The sequence below is a fragment of the Heterocephalus glaber genome, unplaced genomic scaffold (assembly GCF_053883595.1).
Source record: "Heterocephalus glaber isolate CG9 unplaced genomic scaffold, H.glaber_assembly_v1.0 deba00000621, whole genome shotgun sequence".
In the NCBI taxonomy this organism is placed as follows: Eukaryota; Metazoa; Chordata; class Mammalia; order Rodentia; family Bathyergidae; genus Heterocephalus; species Heterocephalus glaber.
This window is the reverse complement of record NW_028258153.1, coordinates 22,037,126-22,057,049: the sequence shown is the minus strand read 5'-3', so window position 1 is coordinate 22,057,049 and position 19,924 is coordinate 22,037,126. Positions and strand designations below refer to the sequence as shown.

Here is a 19,924-nt window from a genome sequence, read left to right as displayed (position 1 = left end):
ATAATTTTGAAGCAATTTTTCTTGTCCTGGTCACTAATTGCAATCTTATCTTCTATATCTGAAATTCTATCCTCACATTGGCTCATTCTGCTGTGTAGACTTTCAGTGGAGTTTTTCATGTCCTGGAAATCTATTTGCATCTGTTTTATGGATTCCATTTGTTTCTTATGTTGGGATTCCATCATGTTCCTGAGCTCCTCTCTAGATTTATTAATCATGTCTTGCACTAGGGGCACAATTTCTCCTGTTATCTGAGAAATTATTTCTGATTTCATTTTTTCCAGATCCCCTTTTGTTGCCAGTTCAGTGGGTCCAGGTGGTTGAATATCAGAGTGTTCCATCTCATTTCCCTTTGGGGTTGCTGTAGGTGATCTGGAAGTCTGGTTTTGAGACTTGTTTACGTGTTTTCACATTTCGACTGGGGCAGGGGGCTGTTAGTGCCTGCATGGATTACCTCCTCTGAGCTAGGTGAGGTGGGACAGGGGCCAGGAGCAGTGGTAGGGATGGTGACCCAAAAGCCCTTTCCTGTGGGCTGGGAGCAGCAGGAGGGATGGTGGCCTGGAAGCCCCTTCCTCTGGGCCCAGAACAGCGGGACTCAGTACCTTGGTCTGGTGGTCTGGTGTCCTCTGCGTCTTTGTAGTGTGGAACCAGGTGGCTGCTTGTCTGCAGCGGGGTGATTCGGCGTGTTCTGTGCAACTCAGGACCTTGGTAGGGCATGGGCAGACTTGCCTGTCTGCAGCGGGTTGATTTGGTGTCTTCCACTCGACTCAGGACCTCGGTAGGGCGTGCACAGACCAGCCTGTCTGCAGCGGGCTGATTCGGTGTGTTCTGTGCAACTCAGGACCTCGGTAGGGCATGGGCAGTCCTGCCTGTCTGCAGCCCCAACTTCATTTTTCACATGTGACTCTTTAGTTGTCCCAGCACGAATTATTAAGAGTGTTCTTTTCCTAGCAAATGCTTTTGTTACTGTGGCAAATATAATTTAATAATAGATATATGCATTTATTTCTGAACTTTATTTCCATTAGTCTATCCTGATGTCATTACCACACTCTGTTTTTTTGTTTTATTTTGTGTTTGGTGATCAAATCCAGAGCATTGTTCATGCTAAGGCAAACACTGTGCTGGTGACCTACATCACCAGTCCTCTAGCCTTAATTACTGTAGCTTTATAGTAATTTTTAAAATCTGTAATTATGAGTCTTCCAGCTTTGTTCTTTTTAAGAATCACTTTGGTTATTCAGAGGCATTTGGAATTCTGTATGAATTATAGGATTAGCTTTTCCATTACTTGTTAGAAGGCTACAGTAGGTATTATAATAATGATTGCACTGAATATAGTTTGCTTTGTATATTATTGCCAGCATAACAGTATTATTATCTAATCTATGAGCACAGTGTGCCTTGTCATTTATTTAGGTCTTCTAAAAAGCATTTTGTACTTTGTGTACAAATATTTTCCTTCCTTGGTTAAATTCATTCCTAAGTATTTTATTCTTGTTGATGTTCACAGGTTTTGATTTTCTTTTTGGGGACTACATGGAAGTGGACAGGGGTCTTTGATTTTTGTAACTTCCAATAGCAGACCCCAGCCACAAAATATTTTATTTTAGACCAACTTTATGTTTTTGTTTTGTAGTAAAAGAATCTTCTCCAATGTCTAATCTCCCATATTACCATTAGTGGAAGTCTTTTTTTATTTTTTTAATTTTTATTAGTACATGTTTGCAGTACATAATGATTAAATTCATAGTGGGAAGTTGCTTAATGTACATAACACGTCTTAATTCTTTTTACATCCCCTTCCCCTCCCTCACTCCCTCTCTCCATCTGTATCTTAGTTCCTTTCCCATTTGCTAAAGATCTCCCTGTTTCCTATTTTTTGTTGTGCTCTTTAATTTATTTATAGTTTGGGTCTCTCATACAAGGAAAACACCATGAGATAATGTTGAGCATGGTCATTCAATGGTGTCCACCCTAGGATTGTAGTCACTCTGTATATCCCTAGTCATGGCTTTCTTCGCCTAGCTCCATGGCCTGTGGGTTTGTGAGGCATCCTCCCTGCTCCAGATGATCCTCTGTCCATACCTCTAGGTTGTGGCAACTGTGCAAGCTAAAGTGGATCCCTGATCATACTGGCAGATGGGGAAAGCAAACGGACCACTGAGCTTTGTGCTGGATGTAGGCAGTGGGGAAGGGGGCTGGGGTTCTAGCTGTCACTGGACTTAATGCTAGCACTTGCAGACTCAGCCCCCTCCAAAAGCCACACATGAGCAGCCTGGCTTAACCCAAAGGGCTGGACCCCCAACTTCTCCCTGGCCTGAGCTTAAACTTTTCCGGGCGAGAGTCTATGTCTAGCCCACACCCTCTCTGCAACTGTCTCCTACCCAGTAAATGAGATAGGGTGACACCAGAGATCCTGAAGTCTAGTTGTTTTATAGTTGATCTGTAGCTCAGTCTTGAACAATTAACCCCTTGCCACAATGGCTCCTGATTAAATCCTCTCAAATATACCAGGCACTGCACTGGATTTCTTCTCCAACTCTAGCCTGCCATGCAGAAGGAGTTACTTTTGGAGTAAAACCCCATGCTATTTTTGCACTTTACTATAACTGTGGGCTCTTCTTGGGGCTAGCACTGCCAGCCCAGTCCAGTGTTTCTCCTGAGCACTACTGACTCTTTCCAGGCTCCCTTTGTATCAGTGGATATAGTTCCTCCTCGCCAGGACCCAGGGCCCTTTTCCCAAATGCTTCCTTCCTTTTTCTTTGCTGTGCTCTGTTTTACCAGCTTCTCTGTAGTTTCCAGTTTTCCTCTGAGCTCCCTCCTGATTCCCAGAGTTCTTTTTTTTCTCTTCACTAAACTGTTCTTTTCCAGGTGTCTCCACTCCAGGTCCTGGAGAGGCTGTATTTTGTTCTCAATCTCTACTCTGCCATTTTTAATCTTTGGCATTTTTTAAACTGCTTCAAAAAATTTTATTCCTAAATGATGTAAGTACAGTGTACAAAATTCAAAACAGAGCAGAAAGTTATAAAATTGCTCTTGTGTGGCCCAAGAGATAACTAATTATAGGCTACAAGGTATTTTGGGAGTTTCTATAATAAATTAGATCAGAATACAGTAATTATTTAAAATCTTAAAGGAAAGGCAATGTGAAGGTATTTTCTTTTTCTTTTTTTTGGTATTGGGGATTGAACTTGGGTCCTTGCACTTGCGCAGCAGGTGACAAACCCACTGAGCTAAATCCACAGCCCACTGTGAAGATATTTTATAGCAGCATATTAAAATAGGACTGATTTTTATAGCCTTATAAAATTGACCCTATTGAGAACCAGTGTACTAGGCCTAAGTGACTCAAATTTTTGTCATACATTTTTTTCATTTTCCAAGCCCGTCAAGCTAACATTAAATGATATGATTTTATATATATATTTTGGTATGATTATATATTAATGGCAAGAATTGTATACAGTAGTTCTCCCTTGTCTGCAGTTTCTGTTTCTATGGTTTTAGTTAACTACAGTCGACACTAGTCTGAAAATATTAAATGGATAATGGAAAATTTCAGAAATAAACAATTCCCAAGTTTAAAATAATTTATTATAGGATATTATTATAAGTGTTCTATTTTAATACTTATTATTATTATTATTATTCCTTTACTAGTGTATAAACTGAACTTTTTGTGCATGTATAAGAAAAACCAAAACCCATAGTGCATACAGGGTTTGGTACTGTCTGAGATTATAGCCATCCACTAGCGTATTTGGAATTTATCTTCTATGGATAAGAGGCAATTGTTGTATATATAATCCCCATCTACAATGACACATCTTTTCTTAAGCTGTATATTGTTACAGTAGGACCGGGGATTTAGCTCAGTGGTTATGCTGCCTGTCTCGAAAGTGCAAGGACCCGAGTTCGATCCCCAGTACCAAAAAAACCCAAAAAGTCATCATCTATATTGTTACAGTAGGGCACACCCAGCTTATAAAATTGAAAGCCTTTATTTGCATTAAATCATTGTGAGATGAGTAATTTAGAATTATTTATAAAAGTATACCATTACCTTGTCACACAAAAGCAAGTTTAGTCAGCCAGTATAAGAGTGTAACTAAAGATAGTATGAGAGAGGGGCTAGGGATGTAACTCAGTGGTGCTGTGGCTGCCTGGCAAGCACAGGGTCCTAAGTTCGATCCCCAGCACCACCACACACAAAAAAGAGAGAGTATGAGAGAAATACATAATGCTCATCTTTGCTTTCCCTTGAATGTATCCTAGGACCTTGGCCAGCTTTTTAACAAAAACATTAATTTTCTTACCTTGGAAATGGTCTTGCCTAAATTTTATAAGGTACCACAATAGAGGAGATAAGAGATTTAAGATAAAACATATCATGAATATGTTAAGTCCTTTAGTTTATCAGATATTTGAACTCTTGCAGCTATTAAGTAATAGGACAAAATGGAATTGAATACAATACCAGCATGGAAGAGTCTAAGGATTCATTAGAAGTCAACTGTAATGATGGTGAATCGTCCAGAACAGATGCACAGGAGTTTGAGGTAGAGATTCAGCTGGGAATTTCTTTCTGTTCTTGGGAAAACAGCATGCTATTCATTAAATGACTTTTCATGCCTAAGGAATACATCTTATATTTAATGATTTAAGATTTTAATACTTAATCATCTACATAGTCTATCATTTAATTTTATAATACAGAACTTAAAGTAAGACATTTATAAAAATTTATATACAAAATATATCTATGTGTTGAATTTCATCACTTTAGTATACATTGGCCAATTTTTAATAAAATCTAGATAATAAAATACAAAATAAAAATCCACATTTTCACTGAAATACTTTCTATTCTGTAAATTGACACTCTTGCAAAAGTAAACTAGCTAAAAAATAATGTCTTATTATTTTTATTATACATGTTCCATTTTTTGGGTAAACATTGCATTTTCTTTTATTTTAGTTTATTAGTACAGGCATGTAGTACATAGTGTTTACATTCCTTTAGGGAAGTTGGTACATGTACATGACACATTTTAATTCCCTTCTCTCCCTCCCTGATTTATCCATCTCTAGATCCCCTTCCGTTTTTTTTGTACATATTGGCGATATATAATGTTCTATTTTTTTTCCATTAACTTTATTGGTACATTTTAGGTATACAGTACAGTTACATTCATCATTGGAATCTTGTACCTTTATATGATATATCTTAGTTATTTTTTCCCCATTCCCCTGCCCTCCCTTCACCCCCTCCACCCTTCCCTATTTACAAAGACTTTGTTTCCATTTTTTTCTTTTTCTCATATTTTTTCTTTTCCTTCTTTTCTTTCCCCTACCCCTCCCATTTCCCCTACTCCTTTAGACCTTTTTTTCCTATTTCCCAATATATAATGTTCTATTTAAAAAAAACAGTAGTGACAACATATTTTACAAAGACCTAAGTAGGATTTTTTTGTTTGTTTGTTTTTTACAAAAGCATCTAGCCTGTATGGACACCAGGGATCCTTCCTTTGGACAAAATGAATCTCCTGCAGTTTTGCCAATCACTACTCCTGAACCAGATAATCCACTCACATCACAGGATATCCCAGGACCCCTAACTCAGACCCCAACTCTTTCTGCAGAGCAATTTCATCTAGTGGACCAAAATGGGCAGCCTGTTCAATATGAACTTCAATCATTGGGGGATTCACAAATGGTGAGTATATTTTATTTTATTTATTTTATTTTAAATTTTTTTTGGTACCGGGGATCGAACTCGGGTCCTTGGCTTGCAAGGCAGGTGGCAAAACCACTGAGCTAAATCCCCGGCCAGTGAGTATATTTTATAAATAACCAGTTTATGCTATTTAGCAAAATGTATTAGTCTTACTAGATGACCTTAATTTCTTGATACTGTTGGCTTATGTTGTGTTAAAAATTCTGTTTCCAGTCCGGGGATTTAGTTCAGTGGCACCACGCCTACCTTGCAAGCCCAAGATCCTGAGTTTGATCCCCAGTACCAAAAAAAAATTGTGTTTCTGTGACTTTTTTTTTTTTTTTTTGGTACCGGGGATTGAACCCGTGTTGTGAGGCAGGCGGCAGAGCAACTAAGCTAAATCCCTGTCCCCACATGACTTTTATTTTCCCCAAGACTTGTTTTTATGTAAGGATTTTAAAAGATTTTCTTTCAGGTCTACAAGTAGCACTTTAAACCAATTTTACTAAGCCACTTACATCTGGGAACACTGGTGTTTTGAGATGAATTGGAAATGTAACAATCTGTAACAAGTGCTGAAGTTTACATGTAATTTATGTTTTTCTCAATATATGTAATAGACTGAACTGGTGACTTGCATGTGAAATGCTGGTATCCTCTCTTGAAAGCATTTCTCTAATGGCCAGTGATGTTGAACATTTTTTCATATATTTATTGGCTTTTTGTACTTCTGAGAAGTGTATCTGTTCTCATCAGAAAGTTGCCCGTTTTTTTTTGATTGTGTCTTTTATTTGGGGGGACTCTAATTTTTTTGAGTTCTTTATATATTCTACATATCAGTCCTCTGTCCAGGGAAATATAAATAAGCAAAATAAAAGATAGGTAATAGGAAGTAGAGAGATCTTTTTCAAAGGGGAAGGAGAACAAGAGATGGAGGGAGGGGAAGGAAAGAGGATGAAGAAAAAGAATTAAAAGAAAAAAGTATAAATAGAGCTTTTGCAGATGAGAAGGAGACCAAGAGATGGAAGGAACAAGGAGGATGGGAGAGGGAGAGGTAGGGGACAAAAAAAGAATTAATATGTGTATGTTCACATACCAACTCCCCATGATAAATGTAATTACATACTGAAAACATGTACTAAGAAAGAATTTTTTAAGAAAAGAAAGGAATGAAGATGGAGATACCCCTTCTGATCTTTGAAGGTAGATAGTGTGTGTGTATATATAATATATATATAGTGTGTGAATAACTGTGCACAGGTGAGAATGCAGATTCAAACTGTTGGCTCAGAGTATTTTTTACGAAGTTCATAGTTTGAATAAAAGAGATGAAAGATAGTTTTAGTTGAAATAAGGATAATTACTAAGAAAAAAATAAAATAAAATTTTTTTAAAAAAGGATAATTACTAAGAAAAACTTATATGGTACTCTCTAGTTAATAAAGAGTAAATGTAGGTAAATAATACTGTGAAGAATAATGCATCTCTTTTTGTTTACCTGATTTTCCCAACTTTTCTATACTACATATTTATAGTATTACTTTCATAATAAAATTATTTTTAGAAGCATAATAACTTCAATTATGGTATAAGTAAACACCCATCTTTCCTAGAATTAATCCTTGTTGCTGTTTTTAGTCTAGAGCATTCTAGAGTTAATCTGTGCCCTTTTGCTCTATTTTATTTAGATTCTTGAGCAGAGAGTAATTGGTGGAGATGTGCCTAAGTGTAGGGAAGTCTTTTCTTTTCTTTCCTTTTTATATAATTTTATATAATAAAAATTTATATATTATATAATTAATATATAAATGATATATGCGTGACTTTTTTCTTCATTCCTAGAAGTTGAACACAGAGCCTTGTATATGCTAGGCAAGTGATTTACCACTCAACTGCACTCCTAATTCAGGAAATCTTTTTTTATTTTGGTTTAGGCTTGATTAAAAGGGGAAGCTACAGAAATATTTAATTTTTTCATGTCCAGAATTAAATACTTCTGTAGCTTCCCCTTTTATTTGCTATTCATCCAACAGAAGAATCCAGAAGTCCAAATGTATGAAGGGCTATCATTTTACACATAGTACCAGTGCCTTAAAAACAAAGCTGCTTGTTTGATTTTGAAAATATTACCATTCTTCTGGTACTTTAAATTTTTATACAAAGGGATATTAAGCCAGGCGTGGTGGCTCACACCTGTAATCCCAGACCTGGGAGGCCAAAGCAGGAGAATTACTGTGACTTAGAGACCAGCCTAGATGACATAGTGAGTTCAAGTCCAGCCTGAACTACGTAGTGAGCCCCTGTCTCAACAAACTAAAAATGAAAACACCAAAACAAAAGAAAACATCAAGTGATATTAAAGATGATTTACATTATTTAGGTAAGAGATGGCAAGGGGTTATTTGAAACTATGAAATAGGAATCATATGGTATGAAGCATGGAAATGGAAATAGACATAAGAATGTAAGAAAGAATTTTCTCCAAAGAACTAAAGATCAGAAAGTAATGATATACTCGGAAATTTAGTGGACCTTTTGTAGCTTGTTTATTTTAATAAGCTTTCTTATTTTAATTTTGTTTTGAACCAGGGTCTCCCTATTTTAAACTGTTAGGCTTTCCCGGGATTTAGCTCAGTGGCACGGCACCTGCCCCGCAAGCACAAGGTCCTGAGTTCGATCTCCGGTACCAAAAAAAAAAACAACTGTTAGGCCTAAGTGAACTTCCTGCCTGAGCTTCCTGAGGAGGTGGGACTGCAGTCGCACACCACTGGCTTTTTTTTTTTTTTTTTTTTTGTACCAGAGATCGAACTTGGGTCCTTGCGCTTGCGCAGCAGGCGGCGAAACCACTGAGCTAAATCCCCGGCCCCACCACTGGCTTTTTAATAACCTTTATTTTTTTAGAATAGTTTTAGGTTCCCAGCCAAATTGAGCTGAAGGTACAGAGATTTCTTTGTAAATACTCCCTGCTTCTACACATGCACACCCTCTCCAATTATCAGCATCTCTCATCAAGTGAACCAAGTGAAGTTAAATTTTGAAAGAAATTTAACTTTGTTTTCAGTATGACTTTGTACAAAGAAGCTGTCAAGGAACTAGTAAAGATTCTGTGGTGAATAGATCTGAAATGGATAAGATGGATGTGGCTGTGGATGTAAAGCAGGCTTAGTATTTTATGTTTATTGGAAAAGAAATATTGTAAACGAGCTCAGTAAGTATAAGTCTCCTCAGCTAAGGTTTCAGTTATTTTAATGGTCTCCAGCATATTGTCACGATGACTCTTCAAAACTATGTTTCCTTTCATGGAAACATATGGATTCATGGATTCATGGCTCATTTCTTTAATTAGAAAAATAATATTATCATCACCATCCTCAAATTACATGAATTGAAAATCATATTTTAGGTGTCAGATGGACTAAGTTAAAAGAGAAAATGGAAGAGACTCTCCTCCACTGTGCTTGAGAAACATAATGTCAAAATTAAAGGGATGTTTCATAGCTCTTTTTTGTTTTGGTGGTGGTGGTCCTGGAACTTGAACCCAAGCCTTTCTCATTGAGGTACATCTCCAGCCCCCTTTTTATTTTTTTATTTTTCAGATAGGATTTTGCTATGTCACTAAGTTGCCCAGGCTTGGCTGGAACTTAGGTTCCTTCTGCCTCACCTTCCCAAAGGTTGGGATCACAGGTGTGCGCCACCATGCCTGGCTCAGATCAGTCTTAATTCAAATTTTTCATATGATTGAATAAATAATAAAACTATTTGTTTAATTTGATTTAAAAATGATTACAGCACTTTTTAAAACAGTAAATAAAATCATATTTTTCATAAGTAATCTCATAAGGAGAGAGGAATTTTTATTGATGATCACAGTGTCATTTTTGTTGTTATATTGCATATATACATTTTCTTTTAATTTTAATTTTTTTTTTTTTTTTTGGTATGGGGGATCAAACTCAGATCCTTGCGCTTTCGAGGCAGGCAGTGGAACCACTGAGCTAAATCCCTGGCCCCTAATTTTAATTTTTATTAGTACATGTTTGCAGTACGTAAAGATTACATTCATTGTGGGTAGGTGGCACATGTACATAACTCATTTTAATTTTTTTTTAATACCCTTCCTCTCCCCTCCATCCATCTCTTCATCCCTTTCCCTTTTGCAAAAGATCTGCCTCCCTGTTTCCTATTAGCTATCTTTTATTTTGCTCTTTTTTTATTTTATTTTATTTTATTTTTGGTACTGGAGATCAAACTCGGGACCTTACCCTTGCAAGGCAGGTGACGGAACCACTGACCTAAATCCCAGGCCCTGCTCTTTATTTATATTTTGTTTTTTCCATATAAGAGAAATCATCCAATACTTAACCTTATGTGTCTGGTTTATTTCATTTAACATTATTGTCTCAGGGTGCATCCATTTGCCTACGAATGAGTCAAATTTGTCCTTCTGTAGGCAGATTCCAAGATTTAGCGAATGCTGTTATAAATATGGGTATGAATGTGTCACTGAAGTATGATGTTTTTAACTTTTTTGGGAAGATACCAGAAGGGGAATAGCTGGGTTGAATGGAATTTCTTTTTCTACTTTTTTGAGGAATGTCTTATACTGATTTCCATAGTGGTTTTATTAGTTTATATTCTAAGGGGTAAGGAATTTAAAAGCAGTATTATTATTCTTGCTTTCCTTTTAAGTCCAGCAGCATTTTTGTTGTTGTTTTGTTTTTCCTGGAGTACTGGGGATTGAACCCAGGGCCTTCTCAGTGAACTATATTCTCAGAACTTTTTATTTTTTATTTTTATATTTTGGTACTGGGAATCAAACTCAGGACCTTGCGCTTGCCAGGCAGGCACGGTGCCACTGAGCTACATCCCTGGCCCATTCATTTTTTTATTTTTGAGGCAGCTTCTTGCTAAATTTCTAAATTGCCGAGACTGGGCTTAAACTTGTGATGTTCTTGCCTCATCTTCCTCAGAGTGCTGAGATTACAGGTGTGCACCACCAACTGTGATTATAGTGTTTTGTTTTTGCTATCAGATATTGGAAGCCAGTACAGAGTAAGGTAATGGTTAAAAGCGCTAAGAATGCCTGGATTTGAATTTTAGATCACCACTAAATAGTTCTGTAACCTCTTTTATAAAAGACAATTTTCTCATTTATAAAATGTATATATTTCATGTATGTATGGTGAAGATTAAAGGAGATAACATACCTGAAATCCTACCACTTAGTATGTACTCAATGTAAGCAGTTATTATTACCAGTGTTTACAATTGATTTTTCGTGCGTAAGTGATAAGAAATACAGCAAGATACTTTTATCTCAAACCTGATAAATATTGAAGGAAGGAAACAATTTCCACTCTTAATTTCTGGGAAATGTTTATGATTCTATTTATATCATTCTACTTTTTGAGGTTTTTTCAGTTTAACAACTGAAAAATAAATAAAAATAATTCACCATTTTCCTGGTGAGTTCAGACTTTTTGGACACTCCATAGTCATCTTTATGAAACAAGACAGAAACATAAATGCAGAAATATAAAAATCCTGTTTAATAAAAAAGTTACCATTTTTAACCAATCCAAATGACTTAAAATATCAGACAATGATTGCTACACAACTAAGTTGAACACGTATGGCTAATACAAGTAGCAGAGCATAAATGTATAAAGTTCAATTACAGCCATGTTCGGATTACTAAGTAATTAGGGTTCATGTATGTATTGTAATGATTAAGACCATAAATAATAGCCAGGGGTGGTGGCACACACCTGTAATCCCAACACTTGGAAGACTGGGGCAGGAGGATTGCTGTGAGTTCGAGACGAGCCTGGCCTACATAGTGAGTTCAAGCCTGCCTGAACTACTTAGTGAAACCCTGTCTCAAAAAACCAAAAAAAGAGACCATAATTAATTAAGACCATGGTCTGTCAGGTCAAACTGACTGTTTTGAACCCTAGCTTTGCCGCCTATCAGTTGTGAGACTTGGGGGGATATTTTTGTGTGTCTCAATCTTTTCATTTATAAAATAGAGAAAATAATATCCTCTGTAGAGATAGGTATGTGGTTTGGTTTCAGCTCGATATATCCTGTTAAATCACTGTAGGCCTGTGCATTTAATTTTTTTTTAATGCTTCCAAGATGATCGTTGCTAGCCCATCAGAGAATGGACAGGTGCTTCATGTAATTCCATCTACCCAGACAGGAATGGGACAAGTGATTATACCTCAGGGGCAGCTTGTGGATGCAAATAGTCCTCAGGGTAAGTAATCATGGATTTGAGAATGTTTGAGAATATTCTGGAAAATCACCTTATGAAAGTCAGTGTTAAAATTGATTTCTTTAGGTGAAATTGTGAACTAAATAATTAGAAAAAAATCTCAGCCTAAATAAATTTCAAGTTCATTTTTCAACTCCTGTCTAGGTTAGCTGTGTATTTCATTTTGGAATTCTATGAAGCTAGTTGACTCCTGCTTCCTCTCAAATGACCAGTGAGCATAAAATAAATTCTTCTTAATTATAATAACAGTAATAATAACAGCAACAATAACAAGACTAGAGTACTTAGCTTTAGGAGTTTTTTACATTTGCATTTTTATTAATATTTTTGTTAGACCTGTGGCTCATTACCTTTTTAAACTGTCATTTTTATCCTTTTACCCTTTACCTCTTTTCTGTATTCCTTCAGATTAAAAAAAAAACACCTCATTTCTTTTCACATATTCTTTCTTTACCTGTTTGATAATATCCCTATTCTTTTGTTTTACTTTCTTCTCTTTCCCATCTATTTGAATCCATTTTCTAAAATTATAGCTACAGTATTTTGTTGCTGAGGTAGATGTTTATAACTTCATTTTATTATTCTTTGTTAGCAGTCACTAAAAAAAACCTCAGAAAACAAATACAGTATATAAATAAAAATGTTCTATATTTCCTATTATAAAATTCTTTTAGTATAACAATTATTTCTGCCACTTTCATATCCTGTCCTTTCAGTATAAGTTCTAAAAACTTAATTACAAAATTTCAGTAGTCAGTATTATAATTTAAAAGTAACCAAGTTTATTGGAGACATTTTCAATAAAGCATTTTAAATTTTATTGTCTTTAGCTTCAGAACAATTCTGTCTTTTCTTATTACAAATATAGAAGGTCTAGTTAGATACATTTTTATAGTGTTGTTCAAAATACTGATGTTACTTTATTCTTATTCTTGTGTTAAGATATTTCTGAAGAGAAATCCAGTGACAGAAATGTACTAAGAGTGGATGCTGTGGCAGACAGCACCAGTAATTACATCCTTCACCCACGCACGTCCCTCACATTGCCCAGAAAGTCCGTGACCAGGTGAGTTGATTGGAAAGAGAAGCTCTTTTTTTTTTTTTTTTTGGTATCAGGGATCGAACTCAGGACCTTGTGCTTGGAAGGCAGGCATCGCCTCCACTGAGCTAAATTCCCAGCCCTGAGAACCTCATCTTTTGATAGCACCATGAAAATCTTTTTTAAAATTATCACATCTAAAAGTGACTGACTATAAAAAAGATGAAAAATTCAGAAAATGGAAGAAATTATCATCAGGTATAAATTTAATTAATTTAATGGCACCTTGAAAATAATCTCTGTTTTTTTGTACCGGGGATCAAACTCAGGTCCTTGCGCTTGCGCAGCAGGCAGCAAAACCACTGAGCTAAATCCCTGGCCCTGGCACCTTGAAAATAAAGCTGCTGTAGAAACTATACACATCAAATGTGCTGCTCTTCCGTGGTGTCACTTGGCTATGGATCTTTTGAAGCTATATGAAGGCATCATCATTTCTAATAGATTATAAAACAAAAAGATATCCCTTCCAGTTCCTAAACATTTTTAATGGTCTCATCACATTTTTGTGCATATAATTCTTTTGTGATAAAATGTTTTTGCTATTTCAGGTTTTGTTGTTGGTTTTTGTTTTTTTTTTACTTTTTGTCTTGAAATAGCTCTGTTCAAATAATTTAGAGACATAAAGAATCAAGAATCTTTTCATGGACTCACAGTATTACTTTTTTTTTTTTCTTTTTGAGACAGGGTCTCACTATGTAGTTCAGGCTGATCTTGAACTCACCAAGGCTGGCTTTGAATGGCAGTCCTCCTGCCTCAGCCTCCCAAAAGCTGGCATTACTAGCTTGCACCACCACACCCAGCTATGTTTGTTATTCATAACAAGTCATCTGAAGTTGTTTTATTAGCTTCTTTTTTGATAAATGAAAAATTATTGCATAATGAGAAGAATACAGCTGGTCTCAAGATACTGTCTTTGACACTGTCTAAGAGTATAGAGCAATTAAATGCCTTTCATGTGTGTAGAATTATGTGTTTATATATGTATTTCTTCTCTACCCCAGAATGCTTGATGAACCTTTGCTGGCTCCTCTCCAGCCTCTTTCTTCTAACACACCTATATGGGCCTGCCGTCTTAGGAGCTGTGAGGTGAGTTAAAATAACCTTTACCAAGAATCATTTAACTAATTATTACCACAGTTCATCTCAAAATGCCCACTTCTGAGTACAGTTAATACAGGATATGTCTATAGTGCTTTGTATTTTACTAAATCTGACCTCATCTTTTTCTTTTATTCTTTGGAGACTATAAGCTTTGTTAAACCAGAGGTTATTCTCACTTTACTATTGTTTCTTCTCTTGCAGGTTCATTCCCTTGTCTTCTAAGAAAGTTCACTCTCATGTGTCTCTATCTATATTTTTGAACCATTCCTTCTCTTTCTGTGCTTGCATCTACTTCTTTTCATAGTCTCAGTAGAAATTCTTCAGTTCTCACGTTTGACCTTGTCATCTCTTTGTACATGGTTTGGTTTTGTTTGGTTTTGGTTTTGGTTTTGGTTTTGAGACAGGGTCTCACTATGTAGCCCAAGCTGTCCTTGAACTCAGAATGGTCCTTCTACCTTAGCCTCCTGAGTGCTGAGATTACAAGCATTCACCACCATGCCCAAGTTCTTTTTCTACATTTATCTATTAGAAGGATTATTTAGTTTGTTGAATTTCAACTCTTACAGCTATTAAATGATTTTCAGATCTATATCACAAGTTCCTTAATTCTTACTCTTTTCCCAGATATGCAGCTACTACTTGAAGCTTTACTTGGATTTTCCCTCATTGTTAACTTTATCCCAAGTTGAAATGTCACTAGCTCTACTTCCTAAATTTCTTGTCTATGTAGTGACAAATAACATTTTCTTGGACACCCAGGCACAAAGTTTTAGACTAATTTCCTTTTCTACATTCGGATACATGTTTTGTTCATTTAAGTTTTTCATTTAAAGTTATAGTTTTCCCCCATTCTTCCATAGACTTTTCTTATTTTACACTTGATTATAGTAATAGTCTTCCTCCTAATCTCTCCCCTCCCCCCTCTCAGAGGTGAGGTATTTTTTGAGACAAGGTCTTACTACATGGTTTAGGCTGGCCTCGAATTCACAGTGATCCTCTTGGCTCTTCCAAGTCCTGGAATTACAGCATATGGCACCACACCTGGCGTCTCCTATTCTCTTTGACACTTCCATTTCTGGTTTCTAATGTGTATTTTTATAAAACTATTTATCTTTAAATACTATTTTCATTGTCTTTTCTCACTGCCCAATAAGTTTAGTGGGTTTTTTTTTTCCACATTATTTAGCCAGTTAGCTTTTAAAGTCTTCCATAATCTTCCAAGTAGGGTGGTGCACACCTGTAATCTCACCACTTGGGAGGCTGAGGCAAGCAAGGCCAGCCTGGATTACATAGTGAGTTTAAGGCCACCCTGAAAAAACAAACAAACAAACAAAACATCTTCCATAATATGATATCATCTTATTTTGTCCTATTTTATTTTCTACTTTTCTCTAGCTTATCTTCCATTTTTGTTAACCTAGTTCTCTTACTTTCTAAAAATGTGCTAGTATCTTTAGCCCTTCATTTGATTTTTCCATTGATTGACATTCTTAATAGCATGAGTTGTTCATTATTATATAATTACTAGATTTTTTTGAGGGAAGAGATTATGCCTTCTCTGTATGTCAGCTATAGATGATAATGAGTAATTAACTATTAAAATGCTTCATTGTTGGACTGGGGATGTAGCTCAGTGGTACAGTGCCTGCCTGGTAAGCATGAGGCCCTGAGTTCAGTTCCTGGTACCAAAAAAAAAATGCTTCATTGTTTTAAACAAATCTTAAAATACGAGAATGAGAACCATTTCTTTAAATTTAATATTTTAAGAAAAATTCTAATAATACAAGGTTTTACAATATGATATATTGCATCTGTTAGCTCTTTATCATTATTCTTGCTTTTCTAAGTTACATATGTGTGTATATGTGTGTGTTTGATTTTTTTCACCCGCACTTTTTGTTGGTCATACAGTGGTTTTTCAGTAGTTTCCTCAAGTTGTTGTTCTGATTGTTTCATGAGGTGTTTAAAGATCATTTTTATAACCTCACACAATGCTATGGATATTAGAACATTCACAATCATGTGGTCAAATCACCTTATTTTACAACTATTTTACATTTCATGGCTTTCCTTAAAGTCATATATCTTATAAAACACTAGTAAAAAGTATCCAACAGAGTAATCTTTCCTACTCATGGATCCTTTTCTTCTTCCAAGCTATAGCAGTAGTAAAAACCATTTTTGCTTAATAGCCAAAGAAATATTTTCTGTGTTTTACTTTAAAATATTTTTTAGAGCAGGGGATTTAGCTCAGTGGTTCTGGTGCCTGCCGTGCAAGTGCAAGGTCCCGAGTTTGATCCCCAGTACAAAAAAAAGAAAGGAAAAAAATATTTTTTAGTAATCCTTTTTACTTTTTGATTTCTCATTTAATGACTTACCTACATATCTCTAGGCCTGATTATAATTATACTAATTTAAAATTTTTCCTTATATATTCTCTTCATTTTATTTATATAAAAATATTACAGGTAGGTTTTGTATTCCTAATTTTAATTGTAGAAAGTATCTTGATGAAGAACTATCTAGACCAGAAGAGACTGTCAGCATAGCATTTTTATTATTTTTAGGAGAAAGTGTAGATAATATCTGCCATCAGGTTATTTTTTATTATGGACAAAAGTACAGTCACAGCAGGTTTTTCTGTTTCTTTGTTTTTGGCTGCTCTTGGGGGGGAGTACTGGGGATTGAACCCAGGACCTTTTCGTTGAGCTATATTCTCAGTCCTTTTTTTTATTTTTTATTTTGAGACGGCTCTAAGTCACTAAGTTGCCGAGTCTTGGCTTGAATTTGCAGTCATGTTTCAGCCTCCCAGAGTGCTATGATTACTGGCATAAGCCACCATGCCCAACTATACCATAGTAGTTTGATATCTTCTCTTTTTTTTCTTTGATATCTTCCTTTTTGTTCTAGATAAAATATTTAGTCTAATGAGAAAGTACAAGATCTCCATGCCCACATCTTTGCTCTTATTTTCTCTAAGGAGGAAAAATACGTGAAGTTAATTCTAGATCTTAATGCAGTCTGAGAAACTGCTGTTAACAAATTTTTTCTTTTGAAATAAAAAAAAAATCAGTTTTTTTACAATTTGTTTATACCTTGCCTTGTTTTAAATATATATCTGAATGAACTACATTTGTGCATGTATGCCTATACACACTTGTTTATACTTAAGTATGTAGATTTCAAAAGGCAAAAACTAGTTAATTTGTAAAGACTGAATCTGGGGCTGGGGATGTGGTTTAGTGGTAGAGCTCTTGCCTTGCATGCATTAGGCCCTGGGTTTGATCCCCAGCACCACAAAAAAAAAAAAAGAGTCTGTTAGACAAGAGAAACTATACTAATTTCCATAAAATAAACACAAACTACCAACTATTGTTGGTACTAAGGCCAAATAGTAATTTCTGTTTGAGAAGAATCTTCATAAAACAAATATTGATATATTGAGCCAATTATTCTGTAGCATTTTTATAGAAGGTACAGTCACAATTTTCATTAGGTTTCATATTGATTCATATTAAATATTAAAATAGCATCATATTAAAATTAATCTTAGTTAAAAGAAGGCTCATCTGGAATCAGTACTTTGTAGTTAGTTTTATGCTGATCTGGATTTGATCCAGCAGAACTTTAGATATCTAGAAGAATGGATACATTGCATGTTCTTCACTCCTTTCTCAATATTATTTCTTGCAAACAAGATTTTGATAAAGGTAGTGTGGCAGTATATTTGGCATTATATTCCCTAGCAAATACATGGAGAATATCTATTTGATGATACTAGCTGAACTCAGATCCAGCCCACTGATTGTAATAGACCAAGTGATCTGAGAGAACAACTGACATTCTCTTTTGAAAGCTGAGGAGTTTTTCATATTAGACAACCATCTCAAATTTATTATACAGTGAAGCATATTTGCTAATAAGTTTATTATTCAATTTCTACTACTTGCAGAAAATTGGAGATTCATACCGTGGCTACTGTGTAAGTGAGACTGAATTAGAAAGTGTCTTAACATTTCACAAGCAGCAAACACAGAGTGTTTGGGGGACTCGCCAGTCTCCAAGCCCAGCCAAACCTGCTACACGCTTGATGTGGAAATCCCAGTATGTCCCATATGATGGAATCCCCTTTGTCAATGCAGGTACTCTTTTACAGAATTATTTTAAAAGGTTCATTAGCAGCCATTGTCCATTGTAATAATGTGATTTTCCTAAGGTAATACATTTTCATTTTGGTAGATGATAACTGAATGTTAATTGATTAAAATGCATATTAAACTAAAAACTCATAGTAAATATAACCAATTACTTAATGTCATAAATTTGTATTTTAATATATCAGTGAATAAATAATGCTTTCTTTATACTTTATGCTTATGAATAGAAAATTAAAATATTGAAATTCCAGGTATGCCTATTTAATAAAATATAAAAAGGGAAATTTTATTTTTAAAATATAATATCCGCCATGCCCCCCTGCAAATCCAAATATTCTCTCCTTTCTTAATTTTGTTTTTGCAGGACAAATTTGTGTCCATTTTAGGTAGCTTATAACTCTAGTTAACATACAGAATTTGTATGCAATCAAGTTAACATATTAAAGTTCTCAAGCACCGAATATGTTACATGTAATATTCTCAGACACTGGGTTAGTGTTTACTGTAGTGGAAGAGTTTCAAGCAATCCCCAGAGATCTACTGCAGGACTAGTTACACCCCAAAGAACCTAAAAATAAGTGATTTATTTTTGGACTATGAAGGCACTAATTTAGATAGAAGAATTGCGGTCTCATCCCTTGAACTCTGAGGTTAATAAGAAATATTTAAGTCTGTGGCTGTAGCTGAGTGGTAGAGTGCTTACCTAGCATGCATGAGGCCCTGAGTTCAATTCCTACCACTGAAGAAAACAATAATAAAGAAAGAAAGGTTGATTTAAAAGATTGTAAGATTGGGCCAGGGATTTAGCTCAGTGGTTCTGGCGCCTGCCTTGAAAGTGCAAGGTCCCAAGTTTGATCCCCGGTACCAAAAAAAAAAAGATTGTAAGATAAATGCAACCTCTTCTGCCCAGGTTTCATCAGTATTCTATAAAAGAAATACAGCCTCAAAGGTAAGTATGAAGGGGCTGGGATAGAGTTCAGAGATAGAGTATTTGCCTAGTATGTATGAGGTTTTAGATTTGGTCCCCAACACATAAGGGGAAAAAAAAACTCAGAAAAACAAAAAAATCCTTGATGTCCTGAATTTCTCTTTTTTCCTCCCCTAGTTCTAATCCCCTTTTTAATTCATCATAGATAGCCATTAAATGACTTTGTGTATTTCTTTCCAATGTGTTTTTTTTTTTGTTTTTTGTACCAGGGATTGAACTCAGGACCTCCCACTTGCAAGGCAAGCGTGGCACCACTGAGCTAAATCCCCAGCCCTCCAATTTGTTTTATTTCATTTTATTTTTTATAGTATTGGGGATCAAACCCAGGGCCTTCGACTTACTAGGCATATGTACCAGTCTGTGGTTTTTAATTTTAAAAAATATTTTAATGTGATACATGTAAATATTAATAAAGAAAACATAAAGACCACTTTCCTTCTATAAAAAAGCAAAATTTCATAACAAAATAGAGAGAATAACAATAATCTTAAAAAAATGGCCAAAATGTTATTCAGAATACAAGTTATAGACAAAAAACTCTCTTACAAAAAAGAAACAGATAACAGCACATAACTGTCTTTTC

At 35.3% G+C, this 19,924-nt stretch overlaps 1 protein-coding gene across 22 annotated transcripts in view; it reads left to right on the top strand.

Moving 5' to 3' along the window:
• Carf (calcium responsive transcription factor) overlaps positions 1-19,924 on the top strand; it is a 172,732-nt gene that overhangs the window by 33,353 nt on the left and 119,455 nt on the right. For 11 of the 22 annotated variants that reach the window (XR_015449103.1, XR_015449097.1, XR_015449099.1 and 8 more), the window contains 5 exons: positions 5,498-5,719; positions 11,858-11,978; positions 12,939-13,062; positions 14,097-14,181; positions 18,149-18,338. Coding sequence is in view for 1 of the 22 variants with exons in the window: in XM_087205832.1 (XP_087061958.1) it covers positions 5,498-5,719; positions 11,858-11,978; positions 12,939-13,062; positions 14,097-14,181; positions 18,149-18,338 (742 nt within the window). In the remaining 21 variants the exon portion in view is untranslated. Of the gene's footprint in view, positions 1-4,441; positions 4,563-5,497; positions 5,720-11,857; positions 11,979-12,140; positions 12,208-12,938; positions 13,063-14,096; positions 14,182-18,148; positions 18,339-19,924 lie in introns of those variants that run through there. The other 11 variants (XR_015449101.1, XR_015449100.1, XR_015449102.1 and 8 more) reach the window with 10 other exon arrangements.